The sequence below is a fragment of the Corythoichthys intestinalis genome, chromosome 7, assembly GCF_030265065.1.
Source record: "Corythoichthys intestinalis isolate RoL2023-P3 chromosome 7, ASM3026506v1, whole genome shotgun sequence".
Taxonomy (NCBI): domain Eukaryota; kingdom Metazoa; phylum Chordata; class Actinopteri; order Syngnathiformes; family Syngnathidae; genus Corythoichthys; species Corythoichthys intestinalis.
The window spans coordinates 41,845,751-41,871,061 of record NC_080401.1 but is presented as its reverse complement, the minus strand read 5'-3'; the positions used below and the strand labels follow the sequence as shown (position 1 = coordinate 41,871,061).

Sequence of the window (25,311 nt, the reverse complement as noted above, 5' to 3'; positions counted from 1 at the left end):
ATCAACATATCAGAATTATTTTAGCACAGGCAAATAGAAAACCCGACGACCTGAAACAACCCCGAGTTAAGACTTTATAATCAGGCAGAAGAATGGGCAGCGCGGGGTCCTTCGAAAGGAGAAACACTTCCGTGGAATAAAACTACTATTAGGAAGGTCAGGATGGTCCAAAAAATACTCAATAAATTCGTCGGGGCCAAATACGTCACAATTTTGCGGACGTGGTACGTATTACCAATAACCGTGGTTGGCTGCTGCAATGTTTGTGATGTATTTGTTGGTCGTAATGGCGCGAAAATGCTACCGTGAACCCGACCGTGTCCTTCTAAGTAAGCTAACTTAGCTTAGCTTTCCTTTTTACATTCGCAGTGATTTAGGCTCCGTGGCTAGTTAGCATAATAGCTAACATCGTTATGGCAACAAACTAATATATAATAGACTTTATTAAATCCCATTTTTAACACAAGTATAGTTATTACTGTAGTTCAATTCCGCTACTATTATTATTTTTTATTTCTCCAGTTATTAATCAATGTCTTCTCCGTTTATAGGTGTTGTGCTGACATAACTTTATTTGAATTTTTACACTACTTTTTATTAGGCTTCTAGAGTCCTACATGATCCTACAATCCATGTTATTACCTCATTGCCTGCCATTGACAACAACAGACGTCCAATCTATTTGAACTGTGACCTCCAAGTTCAAATGGATTGCATGTCTACAAGTGATAAACTATGCTAAATTCACATGAGAGATGAGAAGAGCCACCTGATTGGACGTCTATTAGTGTCGTCAATGGCAGCCAACGAGTTAAAATATCGGAGAGAAAAAAAAACTTAAATAGAGCAGTGTTGGAGAAGAAATCTGAAACGAGAACCTCAAAGTAGTCTGCACTGAAACTGCTATTGCAAATAACCTTACTGTAAATGTATTGTTTCATTCTAAAATGCATCTCTTGTTTGATTTTTTTTCTTCATGAAGGGTACCGAACATGTTAGCGTGGGGGACGGTGGGTGGCGTAGCGCTGGTTCACTTCACCGACTGGCGGTTGATCCTCGACTACGTGCCGTATATTAAGGGCAAGTTCCGCAATGATGACTGAAGACTTTTTTTGACTCTCGTAAGTGTTTTGTCAGCAATACAGTTATTTTATTGTTTTATAAGCTTGGTAATTGATCTTTAACATTCCTACACAAATATTAGTTCACTACAATGTTGCAAATTGTGGTCTGATTGGCACTTTCCGTTGCTAAGCACCTCTTCAATTTTAATTTCAGTATTTTATTTAGGTACAATGTCTACTGTGATAATGTCTGATTAAGAACAAGGTTAATTTCCACTTCAGTACAAATTTGGCCATAAGAACAGAATTCCACTGTGAACATTCTAATGTCCAGATTTAATCCTGCAGGTATCCCTAACATTTTACATGTGTCTACAATAAATGTATCTGTAGGTGCTGCTTTATTGATTAGCAGCTGAGTGAACATCGGCGATAATGTAGGTACAAATCTCAACCTGTTTTTAAACCCTTACAGTGCAGTCATTGAACTAATGGGCTGCCACATACAACGCTAGATGTCTAATCCGTTTTGACTGGGAGGGGCGAATGAACGTCAAAATTGATTGGACGTCTGGCTATGTCAATGGCAATGAAAGATGGGCATTCAAAGCTAATCTTCCTGGTTTAAATAAATTGGACGTCGCATGCAGTGAGTTAAAAAAAAAAAAAAAAAAAAAAATCAACATTAGAGAGCTGTATTTAATTTGTATTTGTTTTATTTTTTTATAAGCATTGTATTAATTTTAGGGCTGCAGCTATCGAATATTTTAGTAAATTCTATCGATTAATCGAGTAATCGGAGAAAACTTTTTTTTTTAAGGTAAAGAGCAATTATAAATATACATAAGAAAAAAAGATATTTAATCCAATATTGAACCATTTTCAGTCAATCAATGTCTTTATTTTCGATGTACATTGTTGAAAACTGCCAACAACTGCATCTCAGATGTGACTAGAAAAAAAATTCACTGCTTTCACTCGAAAAACGTAGACAAACTTAAAGATCTTAAAAAAAAAAAAAAAAAAATGTAATTACGCTTGATAACATACATCACTTGAAAGCTACGTGTTTTTCCCACGTGTTTCAATTTAATTTCCATTTGTGTCAAGCTATTTTTAAGTTCTAGATAAGTTTTAAGTTAGTCTAAACTGTAAGTACTGATAGGATTTTGAGTTTTTGCAGTGTTCAAAATAAATGTATGATACCTGCTGTATTGGAGCACATTAGGGACCAGTGCTACTTGGTGTTTTATTCAGCAATGACTACTGAGCTAAAACTGACAGTTAGCTTTATTATGTTTTAATGTGGCACCCTCATCACTCTACATCGCTGTGTTTTTACAGATTAAATAAAGCCTGTATGTAAGACACGTTAGCCACGCATCAACAGTGGTCATAATCAATAGAAACCTAACACTCCGAAGGGCTAACGTTACGCGAGCGAGTGACAGTAACGTTATATTTATTAGCGATGAGAAGTCTACTGATTAAAGATGGCGGCTGTTTACTAACGCTGCCCAGACGCGACCGAGTCTGTCATTTCGCATCTAGTCCTAAATGCATGCAATATCTATGAGACGCATTGGACAGTACCTGCTACCACACTAGCATCATGCGGGCATAGTTTTTAGCAACGTCGGCATAGTTTGTAGTGGCTGTCGGCTGCAGTAACTTTTTTTTTTAAATTGCGTCTTCCTCTACGCTCGTGACGTCAGCGCGTTGTCCCGCATTAAAAGTAGTCCGGGCAAAACGTGATGCTTAGAGCAGGCAAAATTAAACGATTCCTCAAGGTGAATAAAATTACTCGGATCAGTTTTTAAACTCGAGTTGCTCGAGTATTCGTTTCAGCTCTAATTAATTTATACATTTATTCATGATTATAAAGAATAAAATGAAAATACAACAATATTAATAATTAAAAACATATAATAGATATCTAAGTTTTTTTTTTCAATGACAAAAAATAGTCACTTGTCCTACAAAGGGTTAAATTTCTTAAGTTTTTAAAAAAAAAGTCTTTTAGGTTTTGAATGATTTTTAAGAATCAACTTTTGATGACCACTCCCCGCGACCACAGTCAATGGCAGCCAATGACTTAATATGTGCCATGTAAGTAAGCTTTGCTCTGATTGTATCAATTTTTCAACATGGAAAATAGCTTCGCACCTTATCACCGTTGAAGATATCTTGATAGCCAAGTGTTTTTTAACACTTTGGCCGCCGTTGACGGCAATGAATGTCTAGTCCAGGGGTGTCCACTTTTTTTTTTATTTGGAGGCCCGCTTTCAGAAAAATCAAGAATGCAAGGGCCAATTTGAAATCGTTCCACTTTCATTTGTCAAACAGAAGATCGGAATCGGGTAAAAAATATCTTTATATGTATTAGAAATGTGATCGAAAATTGCATTTGCTGAAAGTTTATCACCGAAAATTGTGAAGAACATTAGTCCTCTTGTGAAGACGTAATCAAATCATGGCAAGCTAACACTACTGGCTTACATCCAACATATCTGTGGTTTGGAGGTATCAAAGAAATATATCAATTATTAAATCATTTAAATGAAGGAAAATGAAATAAATTTTCTTAATCGCTTCAGTACTTTGGACTTTATTTGTATACAGTTAGCTTGATTAACATTGTATTTAACTCTTTCACTCCCAGCCATTTTCACCAGAGCAAGGCCGTTCGCTCCCGGCCGTTTTTTCTGGATTTTGACTGATTTTGCAAGGCCCACAGAAAATTCTGTTCTATTGCTATATAAACTTTGAACCCACCAAAAGAAAGATTGGACTCTCTTCTTTCAGCAGAAAAAAAAAGTAAGTTCGTATCTTTTTCCATTCTTTAGAAATCAGCATTAGAAAATAGCTTAGTTTGAGCAATTTTCCAATTTATGATGAAAAAACGGAGAAAATGAGCTTTTTGTAAACGCATACATTTCAAACATAACTTTGACTTTAACAAAGCTATTTTTTGCATTAGTTACATCCCAAACATCTGAATAATGTTTTCCTTTTACAAAATACTATGAACAACCAGACAAATAGAGCTTTAGATAGAATAGTAACAATTTATTCACACACAACGACTGAGAGATGACGGTTTGTCGCCGAGATGACGCCGTTGTCGCCACGTCAGCTGTGTAAACTTTTCCCTCATCGTTGTCTGTCTCACAAAAATGGATTATTTTTGCATTTCTGCGGGGTCTGCTAGGCGAGCCACTCCACGGGGGGTTTCACTCGTTTTGCACGATCGTCCAGCGCCTGGTGTCCCAGGCGTCCTCTCGTTGTTTTGTCCGGAAGGAGCGCCGCCTGGGCTCAATCCGCCAGCGCTTTGACAATGCTGGCCGGCCGTTCACTGCTGTTGAATCGGCTTGTCTAGTCTTCCAAAATGCGTTACTGCCCTCCAGTGGCCAGTTTTATTGCTTTAAAATTGGTTTGGAGCGTTTTTCTTTGTTTCTCAGATACAGCGGAAGCTATATATGCTTCTTATAAAAAAAAACGCAAACGACGTATAAATACGGTTGCGGGACAGTTGAGCATTTAAAAATAAAACGTATTTATACGGTTCCGGGAGCAAATGAGTTAAATGAATACATGTGCATTTGCTGTTGTTTAGTACAATGCGTTTAAAGCATTCTTTACACACAAAGTACTAAAGATTAGACAGACTGTGTGCAACTCCAGATTGACAAATGTTACACTAAATGCCTCCCAAAATGTCCCCCACGTCAATCTTAGACAGTTTAGCCTCTTGGACTATGCCACTTTAACAGAAATTGTGTCGAAATTAAAGCCCACAACATGCTGCCTTGACATCCTTCCTTCAAACTTTTTCAAAACTGTTTTTCATTGCATAGCCCCAGACATACTTCAGATTATAAATACTTCTCTCCAAACAGGAGAGTTTCCTCAGACTTTAAAAACTGCAGTAATAAAACCTCTCCTAAAAAAACCTAATCTGGATGCCTCAAACATTAGTAATTACAGGCCAATATCAAATCTGACATTCCTGGGGAAAATTATCGAAAGGGTTGTGTTCGAACAGATCCAGAATTATATGATGCAAAACAATCTTTTTAACTCATTTCAGTCTGGATTTCGACCACAACACAGCACCGAGACTGTGCTTATCAAAGTCCTAAATGATATTCGTCGGAATACTGATGCAGGCAAATCATCTGTTCTGCTACTATTGGATCTCAGCGCCGCATTTGACACGGTTGATCACAACATACTACTCAGCAGATTGGAACAGTGGGTAGGGCTTACTGACACTATTCTTCAGTGGTTCACATCCTATTTACATGATAGGGATTTCTTTGTGTCAATCGGAAACCATCAGTCAGAACGAACCAAATTCACGTGTGGAGTCCCTCAAGGGTCAATTCTTGGACCACTCTTATTTAACATCTATATGCTTCCGTTAGCTCAGATAATGGAACAGTATGACATCTCCTATCACGCCTATGCAGATGACACACAACTGTACATTTCTGTGTCCCCACATGATTATAGTCCCTTAGTCACCCTGAGCAAATGCATTCATCAAATCAATGAATGGATGTGCCAGAATTTTCTCCAGTTAAATGTGCAGAAGACAGAGGTGATTATTTTTGGGCCAAAAAAGGAAAGGTCAAAGATAAGCAGCCAACTTAGCACAATGTCACTTACAGCTACAAATCAAGTCAGAAACCTTGGCGTAATTATTGACTCAGACCTAAAATTTGATAGCCATTTAAAGTCCGTCACTAAATCCGCTTATTACCACCTAAAAAATATAACCAGAATTAAGGGGCTTCTGACTCAACAAGACATGGAAAAACTTATGCATGCATTCATTTTCAGCAGATTGGACTATTGCAACGGTATATTTACAGGTCTTGATAAAAAATCAGTCAGGAAGTTGCAGCTGGTACAGAATGCTGCAGCCAGAGTCCTCACAAATACAAGGAAGCTGGACCACATTACACCAGTTTTGAAATCGCTACACTGGCTTCCAGTAAGTCAAAGGATAGACTATAAAATACTACTGCTCGTCTACAAAACACTTAAAGTGCCTGTGACACGAAAAAGCATGTTTATTTCATAATACACGCGGTATTTTATGCCCCTGAATGATATGGACCGCTTGGATGTGTGTGGAAGCGATCGCTATATTTATTTAGCTTTTTGAATCCCGCGCCATGAAAATGAGTGACTTCCGGCTTCGGTCTTGCATTGAGGAGGAGGGCGCTGTGACGTGTACGGTAGAAGACGTTCTCTTCACTATACAGTGTACTGTTGTGTATGAGGACGAAGGATTCAGCTGATTTTGCGGATTAATACTTTTATTTTTTGCATCACGCCAGCCAAACGGCTGCAGAAAAATCATTCTGTATGCGGGAGAGGCGTATGCGCCTTTTTGGAGTTTCAAAAGGTTCCCATTCACCGTGGATATTTACTGTGGGACCATTGGACTTACAAGGAAGTGAGTAAACATCTTGTTTTGTATTATGTCAAATACGAATAAAGTGATTACAAAGTAAACACTATAAAATTCCTTTAAATAAAGGACTACTTACGTTTGATCATTGATAGGCATGTAAAAAGCTATCCTCATGCTCATTAGCAGTTAGCTGTTAGCGCGTTAGCTACACAACAACTCCAGCCACCCTCCTCCAGGGAACGAACTGTAAATTGCTCTCCGCCGGGCGGTTTGCCGATCCGCAAAGAAACTCGACAACCGGGTCGTCATGTCAAATAATCCAGGCTAGTTATGTGTGATTTTCCACTTCGAAGACTTTGAAACATCCCTCGGTTCGGGTTAGCATGTCGGCTAGCTGTCACTCCTTCTGGTCTGTTTACATTCTCCGAAGCCGGGGAAGGGAAATTACATATGTCCGATTTAGGTGTCATAAAATATCGTTCGGGAGGTGTGACAGTAAAGGTGAAGTCGACTGTTTTGACCATTATGGAGTAATTTTGCCATTTCGTCTTGAATAAATGGATTTTTATTATTTTATATTCCATTTAGCACAAGATTGTTATTTGTCATGACCATGCCATTTATTTAGCAATTGGGGAAAGTACTTGGGTAAAAAGAATATCCTGTAAAAATATTGAAGTAAAGAGACAGAAACAATGACATTTTGCCGCTCTCTTCGTCGCGTTTTCCTCATTGTGAATAGTTCCCCCTCGACGGGCTGACTGGTCCTTCTCAAGCCATTTATATAGCTATTGGGGAAAAAATACTTGGATAAAAAGAATATCCTGTAAAAATATTGGGAGTAGAGAGACTGAAACAATGACATTTTGCAGCTCTCTTCGTCGCGTTTTCCTCGTTCTGAACAATTCCCCCTCAATGGGCTGAATAGTAAAACCGATGAGCCTAGTCTACCGCTGACGTCATCCACCTGTTGGGGACGCTAAAGCCCTATAATGGTAGGCGTGGCTAACCGGCAGATTAAAAGACTAATTTCTCGTCATCTGCGCTTTGCTAAATTGTTGTATATAGTCGAATCGTCTCAAAATATAATTCTAATTCACATAATAATGCCATTTAAGACTTTTTTTCTGGTGTCATATGCTCTTTAAGGCCTTGGACCAAAATACATGCTTGACTTGTTAGAGTCCTATGAGACATCTAGACCCCTAAGGTCGTCTGGAACCGGTCTTCTGCATGTTCCAAGAACAAGAACCAAGCAGGGTGAGGCAGCATTTAGTTATTATGCTCCCCACCTCTGGAACAAGTTACCCGAACGTCTGAAGTATGCTCAAACTGTTAGCTCTTTTAAATCAGGGCTAAAAACGCTTTTGTTTAGCACTGCATATCTATAACTGTCTATATATTTCAATCTACCTGCTTTCTATTCCTCTTGTTTTTATCTCCATTGTTGATTTCAATTATTATTATTAGTAGTAGTTTTTGTTTTATTTTTATTTTATTTTTATTCTGTGATTAAATGCGATCTTTTGTCTTCGTTTCTACGTTGTGTTGATTTAAATGTGATTTTTATGATCTTCATGTGATGTAAAGCACTTTGAATTGCCTTGTGTTGAATTGTGCTATATAAATAAATTTGCCTTGCCTTGCCTAAAGCAATTTAATCTTTTTAGCACTTTTTTTTCCTCTGTGACTTCCACACACGCTCTGCCAGTCGCTAGTTTAATCCGGCTGGGAGCAACTTTGCTCGGCTTCATCGCCGCTAGAATGTGCTACACTCGCCTGGCTTTCGATCGATTCCACTTGCTGAACAAGAAAAGTCTTATTTTAAGGAGTAGGAGAGATTGTAATAGCCCTGTAAAGAGCTTAACTAGTTTAGGCGAAAACAGAATAGCTTTTGTTGTTGCTGTTTGGAACTACAATTCCACAGAAACGTACAATGAGATATCATTTAGCTTAGCATTTGGAGGCTTGCCCATTTTTTGAGTGTCGCAAACTTGCCGAGAGTTGCGATTTCTGATAGGGTGCAAAATCTGACAGAACACCTGGAACGCTCCCTCCCATGGGGTTTAAGAATCTGCACCTTTTAAACTAAATCTCAAGTCTCTGGGGTTGCAGAACCATTGCCAAGGCAAAGGGAATTAATCGGTATTTAATTAAATAAAATAATTTAAAAAATGAATTATATGCATATGTTTTTTCGGCCTTTCTGCCAAATGTTTCCAGTTTTCGATTTCAGCCAAGAATTTTGCTTTCGGTACATCCCTAATAAATATTTAGTTTAACTCATTGGTTGCCATTCACGCCGTTAGACATCAAATCCAATTTGACAGGGAGTTTTGCAGCAATCGAACAATGGCAATAACAGTGAAGCATGATCACTCAATGCAAGCCTTCACACTTGAAATAGATTTGGGACATGTCTACACATAGCAGTTTTTTTTTCTTTTTTTTTTTTTTTTTTTAAACCAAGGCTCTTGCCGTAATACGTCGGAAAAAAATAATTACGTCCAAATCAGCACATTTTAGAAAAAAAGGCATTCATTTTTATGTACATTCATAACAATCTGCGAAAAACAATTGTCCATAATACCCCCATCCTTCACATGTGTTCTTCAACATGATGAATTGCAAGGGTTTGTAAATAAATGGAAGCAAAAAAAAAAGACCTGTTTAATTTACTCCAAATGTGAACATTGGTCTCATGTATGACGTAGGGACTAACTTTGTCGCAGTCAATGACATTTCCACAGTTAAATCTTCAGTTAACAGGGTCCACATAATGGCGCCACAAAAAGCAGAATTTGCACATCGTCACTTTGGACGCAGTTTTTAAGAACCCTGGTTTGAATGTGCGTGTGGATGATAGGCCAAACCATAGAAAAAGGTCTTCTTTATGCCAAATGCCCTGCTACGTGTAGACGTGGCCTTAACGCAGTACTTCTCAAATAGTGGGGGGGGCCCCACAGGGGTGCACAGAGCGATGCTGGGGGTGGCGCATGTGACCTTGGGGAACATACATTTTTGTCATACTAGAATAAAGTGTAATTCCAGATCCACTCAGTGTGTGGCAGTGCCACTCTCATTTTCAGCGTGTGCGCAGTATTTTTTAACAAAACGAGCACGCAGCAAAGAGCTCTGGAGATATGAAAAGCTTAGACACGGACAAATGATGAAGCATATGTAGCATTTAGCTTTTGGCTTTGACTTTTAGTACAGTGGGAGAAGAGAAAAGACCAGACTGTTTACTTTCGCAGCGGACAGCAGGAATTATTTTTTTCAGCGAGTGCGAAATATTGCCAACCATCCTCCCGCTTTGTTAGTGTTACATCAGTAAACCAGCGAGCACTGTCAGCATAATATAAGGTGGCATACCAAGCTGCTCACTGCAAAATAACCCCACACCATAGCAAAGGAGCTGATACTGCCTGCAGCAAAAATAAAAACGGTCCCTCTGTCCAATGATACTGTCCTTTTGTTGTATTCATTTTCGTTTTTTCGGTCTAATTGTTCGACATATTGTCCCCCTTTTTTTAAATTTATTTTTATTTTTATTTTTTATTTTTTTTTTAAACCTGTCCTGTTCAGCTGTTTGACACAGAGAATGGAAGTCTAAGTGCCAGGGTTGTCTGCACAGTTGCAATGGGTCACATTGAGAGTCTGATATACTCCCATTGTGATCATTCAAAACACCTTTTTATTATGACAAAGCAGCGAACAGGAAGGGATTATGGGGGGGACAGAAGAAAAGCAACACAAGAGAAGAAAGAAAAGAAACATACACAAGCAACAACAAGAAATACATAGAACATTTAGACTAATTATTAATATGCTGGTGCCATCGTCAGCGAGATGTATTTCCGGTTTACACCATGTGGGGGCCTATTGGCCAGTGAAAGAGGGGGACAGGGGTGGGGGTGTCTATAAGCTAAATGACTGAAAGAGGTAGAGTGTACACAAATCAGTTCTGTGATCTAGAACCCAGTAATCATGTGAATCTCTTATGAATGTAAGCCCATTGGCGACCAACACTACGCCGCCCCATCGCCAATCCCGGCACCAGGACCCCCAGGGTGGTCCCCCGGGCCACCCGCACACCCATCAACCGGCCTTCAGGGATGGCAGGAGGGGACGCACCACCAACCCCACGTCTATCCCCATCCCCAACATATTGTCCTAATGAGTTAATGTTGCTAATCAATTTGAATTTATTATTATTTATTGATTTTATTAGATTTTATTTTACAGCATCAAACGGTCAAAAAATGTATCTTGAGTGTATTTTTACAGAATGGATGTGTTTGTTTTTTTACACTTCATTGTAATTTGATCTATGTTACTTTTTTCTTTAATATTAGAAAGAACACAATGTTATGCAGATTTGTACTTATAATAATAAGATTTTATATACAAATGATACTACAGTATATTTACAGTGGTGGCAGAGAGTTGGGGGGGCGCGGAACGTTTACGTCTTCCTGGGGGGGGGGCGTAACAAAATGATTGAGAAGCACTTCCTTAATGGAATGTCTATAACTGTCAATGGCAGTGAATGAGTAGAGAGCTACAAGTACTCTAGAGGTATATATATTTACACTACTGAAACAAATTTAGCCGTGACTGGAAAAATCAAGAAAATCCTAACTGAAATAATTTACATTGGATTCCACTGTAATTCTAGTTTCTTACATGGATTGGAAATAATGGACTGCAACTGTTTAAGTGACTAGCTCCATCTAGTGTTAAAAATGAGAAGTGCAACAAAATAGTTGGAATTTAAAATTCTTTTGTGGGCCGTATTCAATGATTTAAAAAAAAAAAAAAAAAAATCTGCTGAGGGTCAATAAAAACTGGGTGGCGGGCTGTCGTTTGGACACCCCCGGTCTTGTCCATTTGAACTGGCAACAGTCCTGTATGCTCCAAGCACAGTTTAGAGTGTCGTGTGTCTGTTTATGGTCGTGTTGCTGATATTGTATGTTACTCCTTACAGGAGTAAAGCATCCAGTATATCCGTGGACTGAGTGGGCTTCCTTCTACCTGGTCAGCGTAAAACGGAACGATGATGATGTCCACGTGCTGCAGGGACTTGTTTGGATGCATTCTGCATAATGCAGACCTTTTGACCAGTAACTATTTAACATGAATAAATCTAAAAACGTGAAGTCTGTGTTCGTTTATTCATTCAGTCTAAAACGTCATTTAGCAGATTGCAGTTGGATTGGCAGTCACATAGGTGGGCTGATAAGGCGACCCCCCCGCCCCCTTCTGACACAATAGTCACGTTATCACGCAGACGGCGAAATTTGCGTGGATAATTTCTCCAGTGCAAGAGGGGGAGGGGAGGGGACTGAGAGAAGGGATTTAATACAGCGAGAGGAACAAAACCACAGTGTCTTCAAGATGGATAAAAGCGAGTAAGTATATGACGTGCAAAGCGTTCAAAGCCTTTGTGAACGGGTCGCAATGGCGTTGAACGAGCAGAATGTGCATTTAGGAATACAGAAATGTCAGTAAATGAGTGGTTCTCATCGATACCGCGAAGGGGGTCCGCGTTTTGATTGCAAGTAGCGATGCAACGATGTGCTCGCTCACTCTGTTTCGCAGGGTTGCAATGTCGAGCTTCCCAAATGAGATGTTTTTTTCATGTTTGCACTCTGGCGCAGCGGCGCGTCGACAATGTGCCATTTTGACAGATCTTCATATGTTAACGCGATGCTACAAATCCCTTATTTTCCATCAGCATAAACAGCAATCTCTATTAACGTTGTAATGGATGGTGCGTTTTACCGCACATAAAATTGAGACATACGGCTTACATTCAGCATAAAAGATCGACTTTGTTCATTCATAATACCAGCAAAAGAGAGCGACAACGCTCGGTATTGTGGTGAAATGGCTCTCAGATTTCGTGCAGCCGACGTAAAACCGAAGCGAACGTGGGTGACATTTTAGAAACGTTCGTTGCATTTATTTGACCTTAAACGTGTTGAAAATGGTCACTGTGCCTTCGCCGTGACTATTTACGTTTACTCCGAGTAGTAGACAAGACATCGTTAACGATGCCGTTGGTTAACATTGTTGCTATCTGACACCGACGTCAAGGTAAACAACGGAGCTAGCTCTATTTCCGGAAAAGTTTTTCACGATAAAATAGGATGCATTGGCGCCTGTCAGATTTCTTCATCGTTTCTCTCAACATTTTTGACCTTGTTGATAATTAAAAACAACAACATCAAACATTAACTTCAAAAAGACCTGGCGTCCACATCCGTGTACATCAAATTCATTGAATCATATAGGTTACAAAAATAATATTTGTTATAAAGGTGTGGACTATATGACGACCCAAAAAGTGTGTGTTTGTTTTTTAAATAAACATATCCTCAGAAGTTGGTAGAGTAGCCAAAAATTTTACGCAAACAAGAGTAGCGTTACTTCTAAATAATATTACTCTGGTAAAAGTAAAAGTCATCCAAAAATTTACTCAAGTACAAGAAAAAAGCATTCGTCTAAATTAAGAATACTTAAGTCATGAGTAACATTGTGAGTAACTGCTTACAATGTCGGAATAGAAAATATAATAGGATTTTTTTTCTCAGCACAACTATATGAACTGGTATTATTATACTATACTATAACCTCATAAATCAACTATTTGTCAATATTAGTTCATCAACTATAAAGCAATGTTAACCCACCCATCGCCTGACATACCATAGAACAGTGTTTTTCAAGCAGTGTGCCATGAGAGATCGTCAGGTGTGCCGTGAGAAATTCTTCAATATTCTTCTAACTATCTCTGCTGATCACATGTCAGTTTGTCAGCCAATTGAATGGATGAATGAGTCCAGGCGTTTTGCTTTGCTGCATGCATTCGCACATTGACGTGACTCATCATCGTCAGACTCCGCAGCAGCTAGGGAAACCTCCATGCCGTCGGTGGAATAAAATAAATGATAAATATCAGTGAAAACGGATTACGCTACACAAGCACTTTATTATGCTTGCTGTTAACACTTGTGTATGTAAATCTGATGTTGGTACATTGTTTTCTTCTTGGAGATGAAATGCATGAGTGGAAGCTTAGCATTTTTTTTTTTTTAAATAACGTTTTGACAGTTACAGTCATATTTTTGGAATCAAAGCACCGTGTACCGGAACAGCATTCTGGCCCTGAATCTTATACCGGAACTGCGTTTCTGACCGTTCTGGCCCACTCTCACCCCTGGGCGCCACTGATAGAACAACGTTGTTTCAACATCACTTGATGTCGAAAATTTAGATGTCAACCATACTGATGATTTTGATAGAAAATCAATGTTTATTCAATGTCGGCCTGCTATCTGAGTATTATCACAGATATTTACACTTAAGTTTTTTTTTTTAATGACAAAAATAGTCATTTGCTCTGTAGAGGATGAATAAAGAAAATTAGACGAGCAATTTGGCTGGCTTCTCTAGATTTTTAACTCAAGTTAACGCTATTGAGTTTTTTTTTTTTAATAAAGAATTTAAAAAAAGATGAAGTGGTATTAGTTGACTTGAAAATCCAACCGTGTTTTTTTTACACTGTACAATTATGAATATTATTGCTGTTCACTATTTTCTTCTATATTCAATCATCAATATCGTACTGCATTTTTCAATTTGCTATTAATGTATGCTTTTATTTTAGCAGTCGGTGATGTTTTCACTTCCTGTCATTTTCATTCCTCCTCCCGGAGCCAGGAAGTCCTTGGCTCGGCTCGAGTTCTCTTGTTTTCCTCGCGGATGTAGTTCCCTGCTGGGCCGTGTGACAAGGCGGGCTAGTAGTAGCTAGTAGTGATGTGGCCGCGAGGACCGCGGGCGGCGGAGCGATCTGCGTCACGACAAAGAGGAGCACCGAGACGTTAGCTTCGCAACTAGCCGGCGAGCTTGCGTTCCAGGCGCCGCGGCGCGTGTTCGTGCTATGGTCGACGCTAAGCTAACAACGTCAAAATACGTTATTTTAAGACTAATAACTTGATTCATATTTGTACTCGAGAATGGAGAAGAAAAGATGGGATTGCACTGCACTCCCCAAGGGCTGGAAAATGGAAGAAGTGACCAGAAAGTCGGGTTTGTCCGCCGGAAAAAGCGACGTCTATTATTTTAGGTACTTACTTATCCGAGCTTTGCTTGGACTTGTTAACTTACAAGTGTGTGCGGCAGCTTGTTCGCGGATGGATACACCTAGGACTATTTTGTTTAGAGGGCAACGAGGGTGGAAAGTTCGGGTGGTCGGCGATAAAGACTTTGCGGCAGGCCTCTCGGTTAACCCTCCTCATTCCCTCATCCTCTATCCCATCAACTGAAGTGAACCAACAACGGCAGAATTGTGTTCTCCTTTAGCAGAGGAGACGAGCCAGATGAGGAACAGAGGCAAGAAAGGGGGGAGGCGGGTCGGTTGTATAGTTTGTGGTAGGCCCACCACCCTAACCTCTTCTATTTCCTGTGCTGTGTGACGTAAAACGCATCGTGTGTGCATGAGTGACGTGCACGATCCGGTTCGAGTGGACAGTCTTGATTCTCATGTTCAACAAATGAGGTGTATCTGAAAAGTTCCAGAACTGGTGTCACGAACGATATTAACCACGAGTTGTGGAAGCACCGTAACGGCAATTTCCCTAATCTTCAGGGATGCGCTTGTTAAGCCCATCTAGCTGTCATTCATGTCTCATGAATGACATTAATTTTAAGAACAAGAAAAACACTGTGGACAATACAGAAGTTTAAAATGAGCTACGACTGCCCAGCTCATTAGACCAGACATGTGAAATTTACAACTGACGAGAGCGCATGCCCTCTGTTGGCTAATTTAGAGCCTACCGGCAAAAATAAGTGCATTCAATTAACGTACCGTATTGGCCAAAATATAAGACTATGTTTTTTGCATTGAAATAAGAGTGAAAAACAGGGGGTCGTCGTATATTCCCGGTCTAGACATTATTCCTATTCACAAGGCTAGATGGTGCCAGATATCATTGAAGTGATGTTCTGTCATGACAGATCTCAGCTACTCTCCCCATTCACGACGCTAGATTGCGTCAGATATCATTGAAGCGATGTTCTGTCATGACAGATTTCAGCTTCTCTCAAGTTTAACCTGTTTGCAATTTTTTTAATTTAATGTTTTTCCTGATTGATTTGTTTCAAGACTACAGTTACAGTAAGACTTCACTTTGATGGTTAATGCAGCTATTGCAATTTTTTTTTGTTTTATCACAATAGATTTATTTACTTTCAAAAACCAGAAGCCATTCATTTACGAATGTGATTGCACTTTAGTTTAAATATTTAAATGTTCAGATTTTAAGATTTGAATAAGGCAAAATAACATGCGTTTTCTCTCAAATATATTGTTATAATCATTTGTTTCCGATGTGCTGTAATTATTTTCTGTATAAAAATTATTTTGGTGTTCAAAAAGTCTTTTTCCAAACTTGAGTCCTGAAAAAGAGGGGGTCGTCTTATAATCAGGGCTGTCTTATATTCGGGCCAATACGGTAATTAATCAGCACAAAGGCAAGAAAATGGAAATCAGGTTCTGAAAAGTGAGATCAAGACATCGATCAAACATTGAGTCTTTTATTTCCAGGTTTAAACCCTTCAAACTGGCATTTTTTCTCCTGGACAAAAAAAAAAAAATCACAGATTTTTACTTAAACACCTGAAAGTGCTTTTTTTTTGTAGGGGAAATTTCATGCTTTTATTGGTTATTTCTAATAATATTTAATGTGTTTTTAATGAGAAATGAGCATTTTACGTTACCCTTTTTGAAGTTGCGTTTGGTCAGCCATTTTCAAAGAGCCAAAAATGGCAAAGAGGGCATGCCAAATCTCGTGATTTGATTTCGACGGGTAAAGTTTCATCCAATCGTCTCCCGGAAGTGGCAATAGTGACTAAATTCGGTGTATTTATTGGTTTAGCGACTCAAACGTGTCATATCTTTCAGCAGCATGCTTAGGTCTAAAGGTGGTTAAAGCCTGTCAAGCCGCCATGCATGTTGGTGGTGGTCTTGTGGACACCAACTTTGAGCTTTTGTGTTATATGTGACCTGAAAGTCTTCTAACTTGGTGGCTATGTAACATGGGCTGGTATTTTACAATCCTCACAGTCAGATTAAGAATTTTCTTGTATTAGGGTTTAGAAATTCATTGTGGATTTTCTTTGCCTGTAGGTTCAGAGTTAGCCAGCAGAGGGCATGTTCGTCACAGCCTTCTGCCTGTAATTTTCTTAAGCACACTTGGTAAACATATTATGTATAATTTGCACCCATGAATCTGTTAAGACTGCAATCAGAATAATAATTTCAAATGGAGTCTCTTTTTCTCAGGACAGGTCCATAAAAAGATGGGACTACTAATCCTGTACCAATCAGGCTTTAGTCTGTTTTAATTTCTTTGATTGTAATTTTTTGCCAGTCATCATCCACAATTGATGTCAAATTAGGGCTGGGCGAGGTTTAATTTAAAACTCGCCCAGCCCTAATTTGACATCAATTTTGGCATCGGAATTAAAAAAAAAATTTTTTTTACTATATGCAGATACAAACTGATTAGCAGATTTTAAACACTCTCCCTCCTCTTTCTCTTCGGTTATCAGGCCCCTCCACATGGTGTTCATGGGTAAATATATTTAGATAACGATAGCACCTCTGTTAATAGGTAGCATAGGCGTTTATTCACGTATTTTTGTTGTTGTTGTTCGTCTCTGCTTTAGAGTTGTCCGATAATGACTTTTTACCGATATCTGATATATTTTGTTCAACTTCAAAAAACCAATACCGAAATCAGATTCTGATTGACTGTATGTGGTCATGGACTTCACATATTATGACTACTTGTACTTAGGGCTGCAGCTATTGATTATTTAAGTGATCAATTCATCTATTGATTAGTTTGTTTGAATAATCTAGTAGTTGGATTATGAACATTTAATATGTTGCAGAATCAATTTTAGGTGATGTAAAACAAATGCTTGCAATAATGTGTATTTTGGCTTGGTAACATGTAGGATTGCACTTTTAGTTAACAAGAGCAGTAAATACATTTAAAACTAAATTGAAATACCTGAGCTTAGCCTCAAGTGGTATAAAAAATAACTAAATTCATATCTAAGATGTACAACAAAAAATATTGGGTGACTTGCATAGTAAAAGTCTGCTAGCTTAAATTTTGTGTGTATATATATATATATATATATATATTTTTTTTTACCCAAGCTCTTAAATTGTTTAAATACACATTCCCACCAAAGCTTGCTAAATATACTTAAAAGTAATTAACAAATACATAAACATAATAGATCAAACAAAAATTTATGTTGGTTTTAACAGTGAGCAGCTGGATTCTGTCATGTTAGATGAGTAATTTCATACTCACTGTTGCCACTAAAGGACAGTATCCACCCAAATCAAGAAAAAATAAATGCAAACACTTTAAAAACAAACCATTACAACACCACTCTAATTAAATCTTTGAAGCAGAAAAATTTGATTCGAAACTTTAATCGCATTACTCTAGTTAATAAATGTAATAACTTCAAGGTTTTCCAAATAAACATTCTATGAAAAATGACAAGCTGTTCAAAGGCTTCTACATTCACTTTAAAGGCAACATGCATGTTGGTTCAAAACCGATAATGAACAATGGATGTCGATATTATCAGATATCATTTAAAAATGCTTTTATCAGCCAATATTATCAGCTACCCGATAATATCGGACAACTCTAGTCTACTTCCTTCCTTTCTATTCACACTAAATTAACATAATGAACAACCACAATGGGAATATACGAAACTCCAATGTGATACATTAAAACTGTTCAGACTGGTGCTGCAACGATTAACTCGAGTAATTCGAGTAGAAAAAACATTCAAATTAAATTTTGCTGCTTCGAGGATTTGTTTAAAGTGGCGTTGTAATGGTTTATTTTGAAAGTGTTTGCATTTAGTTTTATTGATTTGGGAAGTTTATAGGAAAATTTAGCAGTTTTTGTGGGAATGTGTTTGAACCATTTGTTTAAAAAAAAAAAAAGCATTGTAAAAAAAAATATAGCATTTAAGCTAGCAGACTTTTGCTATGTAAGTTAGCCAATTGTTCTTTTGTTATACTTAGATCCTCATTTATTTATTTTTATACGGTTTGAGATTCAGATCAGGTATTTTAATTTTTTACGTTACTTATTCGATACTTGATTATTCAAACTAACTAGTTCATCGATTAATCGACTACTGAAATAATCGATAGCTGCAGCCCTAGTTCACACCAGAAGAGGACTTCGATTCCTGTTCTCCACATCTAAACAGGACAGGTTAAAAAAAAGTGTCAAGTGTTGATTTTCAGGCGGTTTGTTACACTCTTAGGTGATGTTATCTGTATCGTTCGTGACGAGTTTTGGAACTTTTCCAACTCCCTGCGCGCAGAGCCGCAGCCAGCCCCATTCTTTTTTTGAAACATTTGCCCCGCTCAAAAAATGAGGGCGTGATGTGCAGTGGCCATTACGAGTGACTTGATGTGTGTAATGCCATGTGAGTACAGGGTTTTAATCCGTCCATCCATCCAGAAGTTTGTGCTTGTTGCATGTTGTCGTTGTGGGCTCGTTTGTCCGCCGCTTCCCGCCTTTGAATGTTTAATGTAAAGCAGTGTCTGTATTTGAAAGGATGCTCATATCTTTTCTTTTTCTCGCCATTCCTTAGTCCATCTGGGAAGAAGTTCCGGAGCAAGCCTCAGTTGGCTCGATACCTCGGCAACCAAATGGACCTGAGCTCCTTCGACTTCCGTACGGGGAAGATGCTAATGAGCAAACTGAACAAGAACCGGCAGAGGATGCGCTACGATAATAACAACCAGAACAAGGTGTGCTAACGTAGGAGCTAATTGATCCTGAAAACATTTCCTTCAAACAATGGATTTTTGAAAAAAAGCATTCAAAATAACTTTCGGTTTTATTTTTAAGGGCAAACCAGACTTGAACACTTCACTTCCAGTCAGACAGACGGCCTCCATTTTTAAACAGCCCGTTACCAAGGTTACCAACCACCCCAGCAACAAAGTCAAGATGGATCCACAAAAGGCAGTGGACCAGCCCCGTCAGGTGAAAAAATGCCTTTTGCAAAATAGGTAGTTTGTGGTGCTGCAACGATTGATTAACTCGAGAGATTTGATTAGGGAAATAAAAGCTTCAAATCAAATTTTGCTGCTTCGAGTATTCGTTTAATTAGTGACGTTGTAATGGTTTGTTTTGAAAGTTTGCATTAAGGGGCCTTTTACATGGTGACTCTATGAGAAGACGAAAAATTTAATGTTTGCATTTATATGGTTCCGTCTCCATTCGAACAATGTCGCAATTCTGCATGAAAACGATGTATTCATGCCAGGCCCTAGGGGGCAGTGAAGATTTACAAGGCAACAGCGAATGATGCACTTTGACCTCCTCAGCCCGGAAGACAACATGCCCGCCCACTCCAAGCAATGGCAGTTTATGTTCAAAAAGGCACAAAAATGGAAACATTCAACATATTTGAATTAAAAATATTATAAAAACAGTCAATTAAAGCCGACGTTCCGCCATATTTGCTGTTTTTAATGTTTAGTAGCACCGCTGCGCATGCCCAATGTGACGTGTATGAGTGCTGACGTTATCGGCGCTGTCCCGCGCCACAGGAGCTTTTGATATGCATGCGGAGCAAGCCCCCCTCAAGCCCCCGCAATCGAATTCTTCCACTTTGGAGGCAGGATTCCAAGGTTTGCGTCTTTGCTTTCAGTCTTGCCAACACCATACGAACGAGAGGCACTCCGTAACACAGTCATTGCGTCTTCGTATCGCAGAGTTGCCATGTAAACTGCCCCTTAGTTTTATTGATTTGGGTGGATACACTGCCCTCTAGTGGTAGCAGTGAATATAACTATTTAACATGGACGAATCCTGCTGCTCCCTGTTAAGACCACCGTAAGGCAAGTTTTTGTTTGAGGTAATGTTTTTTATGCATTCGTAATTTAGTTTAGAGGTATATTTAGCAGTTTTTTGGGGGATTATATGTTTGAACGATTTGTTAAGAGCACTGTCAAAAAAACCTTAGCATTTTATAACATTTAAGCTAGTGGACATTTGCTAATGAAGTTGTTTTGTTGTAGGTATTTTAATTTATTTTTAAATGAAAGTGCAATTCTGGATAGTTTGAAAAAACACTCGGGAATTTTGTATTTGCATTTAATGCTCTTTTGAAAGCGCAATCTTAGCAAGCCTTGGTTTTACATTCCCGAAAATTTATTCTACAATGCATTAAATATTCTTAATCCAATTAGTCGATTATTTGGACTAGGGCTGCAACTATCGATTATTCTAGTAGTTGATTAATCGACAAACGAGTTAGTTCGAATAATCGAGTAATCGAAAAAGGAACATAAAAAGTTAAAATACCTGAGCTGAGCCTCAAACGGTATAAAAAATTATGAAATAAGGATCTAAGAACGACAAAAGAACAATTGGCTAACTTACACAGCAAAAGTCCGCTAGCTTAAATGTTATAAAATGCTAATGTTTTTTTAAAGATTTTTTTTAGAATGCTCTTAAATGGTTCAGGCAATATGCCTATAAACTAAATTATAAATGCATTAAAAAAACATTAGCTCAAACAAAAACTTGTTAAGTTGGTCTTAACAGGAAGCAGCTGGATTCAGCCATGTGAAATGAGGCAGACCAGAGGGCAGTGTATCCACCCTAATCAATAAAATGAAATGCAAACATGTTCAAAATAAACCATTACAATTAGAGATCACGTCATTTTCAAAGTATCGGAATCGGCAAAAAAATATCGGCCATGCCTTTTTTTAAATATATATATATATATATATTTTTTTTTTTTTTAATTAAATTGTTTTCTAATTGTATTTAACGTCACAGATATAATATGTTACACTCATCCAGAGTCTTTAGGCTTAAGGTAGGGTTATCAAATTTATCCCGATAACGGCGGTAATAAATTTTTTAAAAAATGTATCACGTTAAAATATTTAACGCAATTAATGCATGCGCTGCACGACCCACTCACGCATTGTTGCGCTCAATCTGTAATGGCGCCGTTTTACCTATATAGAGAGATAAAAGGCAGCGTAAAATGAGTAGAGTGAATTTTGGCACCCTTTGGAGCCTTATTTTAATTGGCTAAAGCCTTACAATCCCTCTCCCTACGATTAGAAATATCATGGGAAGCAATGTGGGAAAACAAGGTAGTAATTGATCTTTTTCTTAACACCTTATGTTATTTCCCAACGCAGAGAAGATATATCAATTGGTAGCACTACGCACAGACATGACTCCACTTCCCATCATGCATTTGGGCGTGGCTACAGTATCATTTACTGAAAGCTCAACAAATACACTAGATGGCAATATTTAGTCACAATATACAAAGTCACAAGTCTTTCTATCCGTGGATCCCTCTCACAGAAAAAATGTTAGTAATGTAAATGCCATCTTGATGATTTATTTTAATAATAAACAAATACAGTACTATTGCACTGTATGTTGAATGTATACATTCGTCCGAGTTTTATTCATTTTTTTCTTAATGCATTGCCAAAATGTATATGATCGGGAAAAATTATCGGGAATGATTGGAATTGAATCGGGAGCAAAAAAAAGCAATCGGATCGGGAAATATCGGAATCGGCAGATACTCAAACTAAAACGATCGGGAGCAAAAAAACATGATCGGAACAACCCTAATTACAATGCCACTTTAATTAAACGAATACTCGAAGCAACAAACTTTGATTCGAATATTTTTTCTAATCGAATACTCGAGTTAATCGATTAATCCTTGCAGAACTAATTCGGACTGACTAGTTGATAGATCAATCGACTACTAAAATAATCGATAGCTGCAGCCCTAGTTGTATGTCCCCATGTGGAGCAAATACATGCACTGGAACATTTTAATTGTCATTGTTTGGCTGATTTTCTTCCGTTTCTGTGTTCTCTAGCTGTTCTGGGAAAAGAAACTAAGTGGCCTGAATGCTTACGACATTGCGGAAGAGTTGGTGAAAACAATGGAGCTGCCCAAAGGTCTCCAAGGTATACAGTATATGTTGGCTGTTGATTTTCTATCATGACTTTTGGATGAAAAAAAAAATGGCTAGAGTTCCTACAAGAATCAGCAATGTAAACATTAAAAACTTCGTGGAGAGGAATTCTTGATTCCATTGCTTGGAAATTGTTTTAATGCAGGTTTAAAAAAAAAACAAAACAAAAAAACGCTCAGTTATAAGGCAAGTTAATGCTCTGAAAAAGACAAACGTTTTTGTCTGTTTATTTTTCCATTTAGAAATAGCTTGTTTTGTATTGTAGAATATCGTAGATTGGTTTCCTGGCACATCTGTTGCAATATAGTGAGATAATTGTTATCGCAACTTGTATCGGGAGGTACCTAAGGGTTCCACACAGAAACACAGAATAAATAAAACGTCTTTTTCAAGAAAAATGCACTTCAATAACTTAAGCATTTAGGCACAGAGGTATAAAGTTGTAGTAACACAAACAATTGCACTTCAACAAGAAGAGGAAAAATACATTAAATAAGTAGCAATAAAAAATTTGGCTTCACTAAGTCTAGGTTCATACTGCAGGTCTTAATGCACAAATCCGATTTTTTGTCTTGTCTAGTTTTTTGGTGTGCCCGTTCAAACTGCCTTTGACCAGGGAGCCCGTTCAAGTATCACGCATGCGCACCAATTCGCAGTCCGAGAGTCAGCAAAGTGACCCGCATGCGCAGAAGCATCAAAACAAATTACACATGGTAGCTGAACAGGGTGATCATATTTTGATTTCCAAAAAGAGGACACAAATAACAGACATTAGTAATCCACGTTTAGTCTTTTATATGGACTGATAGAACGCATACACGCACTCACATAAGCCTTGACTTGTGTGCGTGACATGACGTGGGTGTGTCAATTTGCCCTGTCTCAGCCATGTAAGCAATACTGAAATATTGCTCATTCGGCGCAAAAATGAAAATCGAAAATTGTCAGGCTTATCCTTTTCTTCATTTATATTTTTTATGACTATGGTCAAGCCCGCTTCTGCATAAAAGCAGAGTTCAAACAAGAAGCTAATGCACAGCTACATCGCTCTCGTCTTTTTTTTTTTTTTTTTTTAATTATGAACAGAAATGAACAATCAACACACAAACAACAACAAAAACAAATGCTACAAACACAAATATATATATATATATATATATATATATATATATTGTAAATATATTGTTATAACCGTTTGTTTTGCATGTACTGTAATTATTTTCTGTATAAAAACTAATTTGGTGTTCAAAAAGTCTTTTTTTTTTTTTTTTCAAACTTGAGTCTTGATAAAGAGGGGGGTGTCTTATAATCAGGGCTATCTTATATTCGGGCCAATACAGTATTAAACATGGTGATATCCCGACTATTCCTTAAATTGGGTTATCCATGCTATTCCTGTGACAGGCGTCGGTCCCGGCTGCACAGACAAGACGCTTCTGTCCGCCATCGCCAGTGCACTCCACACCAGCGCCGCCCCCATCACCGGCCAGCTGTCGGCCGCCGTAGAAAAGAACCCGGGCGTGTGGCTCAACACTACGCAGCCCCTCTGCAAGGCTTTCATCGTCACCGACGAGGACATAAGGTGGGTGATCGTCGTATTTGCGCTTTTTAAAGAGTCTCTGCTGCGCTGACGTCGTTTGTCGCCGTCTCCCAGGAAACAGGAAGAGCTGGTGTACAGCGTGCGGAAGCGTCTGGAGGAGGCGCTCATGGCTGACATGTTAGCACACGTAGAGGAGGCTGCGGCCGGTGAAAGCGACGCCATCAAGGACGAAGGAAACGGCAGCGAGGACATGGAAAGCGTATAGCCGAGGCAGACCGCAGTCTTTTTCATCTCCTGAGCGGATGTCGGACGAGCTTTCTTAACGTCCGCCACTAAACTCAAGCGGACTGACCGCGATGTCTGTTGTGGTCGCTAGATGGCAGCCTCGCGTGGAAAAAAAAGAAGCCCCCTTAACCAAAACAGGAAGTGACATCCTCCGAACTGTTCACAAAGTAAATGTCACAGCCTGTGCTGGATGAGAATTGAATTGAATTCAAATTTAGGAGTGTTTTTATTTTCTTGACAAAAATGTCGGGAAATGTTTGAGTACATTCTCATTTTTTGAAGATTTGACATGCAGGTTTTACGTATTTTGCATAAGTTTTTAAATTTGAACTATGCCCGATTTATGTACCAAGTACAGATTGTCGCGCACGCGTCAATTTGGGCATCCTCATGATCACGCACAAACCTTTATCTGTTTTTGTTTTTCATAATACTGTATGTGTCATGGTGGCAACACATAACTGATGTCAAAGAAAACCACAGTCATTACTTAATAAGGACTTGATAGTTCATGCTTTTATTTTCTGGTTTAAATCTTTCATTGTTGCTGTATAATGTTAAATACTTCCCACTGAAATTATCTGTTCAATATCATCAGATGAATGCTGATGTGAATTTGATTGTATTTGGTGAATAAAAGTCACTGCCGTTAAAGATTTATTTTTTAAATCAACTTATTTGCTAGCAGTCAATGATTCTTCGCAGGCCTTCCAGTCAAAATTTATTGGACTTACATCACCGTCAATGGCATTGAATTAGAAATGACAAAATGCGTTGGGTATTTCAATATTCAAATTCTGGATTACTTTAAATTTAGTTATTTTTTAAATGTATTTTCGTTAAATACCTGCAGTATTTTGACGTGGATTCCCCTGTCAACACATTCACGGTG

At 38.4% G+C, this 25,311-nt stretch overlaps 2 protein-coding genes across 5 annotated transcripts; both read left to right on the top strand.

Moving 5' to 3' along the window:
• The first annotated feature begins 70 nt into the window (after positions 1-70).
• On the top strand, positions 71-11,648 carry LOC130918541 (cytochrome b-c1 complex subunit 10-like). Its single transcript, XM_057840317.1, has 3 exons — positions 71-224; positions 983-1,121; positions 11,477-11,648. The coding sequence occupies exons 1-2, from the start codon at positions 163-165 to the stop codon at positions 1,101-1,103; spliced, it is 183 nt and encodes a 60-aa protein (XP_057696300.1). The 5' UTR covers positions 71-162; the 3' UTR covers positions 1,104-1,121; positions 11,477-11,648.
• Positions 11,649-11,748: 100 nt separating this feature from the next.
• Positions 11,749-25,073, top strand: mbd3b (methyl-CpG binding domain protein 3b). Of its 4 annotated transcripts, none has more exons than XM_057840314.1 (7): positions 11,832-11,900; positions 14,857-14,925; positions 19,207-19,366; positions 19,467-19,604; positions 22,496-22,586; positions 23,999-24,176; positions 24,249-25,073. In XM_057840314.1, the coding sequence occupies exons 1-7, from the start codon at positions 11,887-11,889 to the stop codon at positions 24,397-24,399; spliced, it is 801 nt and encodes a 266-aa protein (XP_057696297.1). In that variant the 5' UTR covers positions 11,832-11,886; the 3' UTR covers positions 24,400-25,073. The 4 variants fall into 4 exon arrangements, with proteins under 4 accessions (XP_057696299.1, XP_057696297.1, XP_057696298.1 ...); XM_057840315.1 differs by having other exon boundaries at positions 11,872-11,900; positions 14,857-14,886; XM_057840316.1 differs by lacking the exon at positions 14,857-14,925 and having other exon boundaries at positions 11,749-11,900.
• Positions 25,074-25,311: the final 238 nt, after the last annotated feature.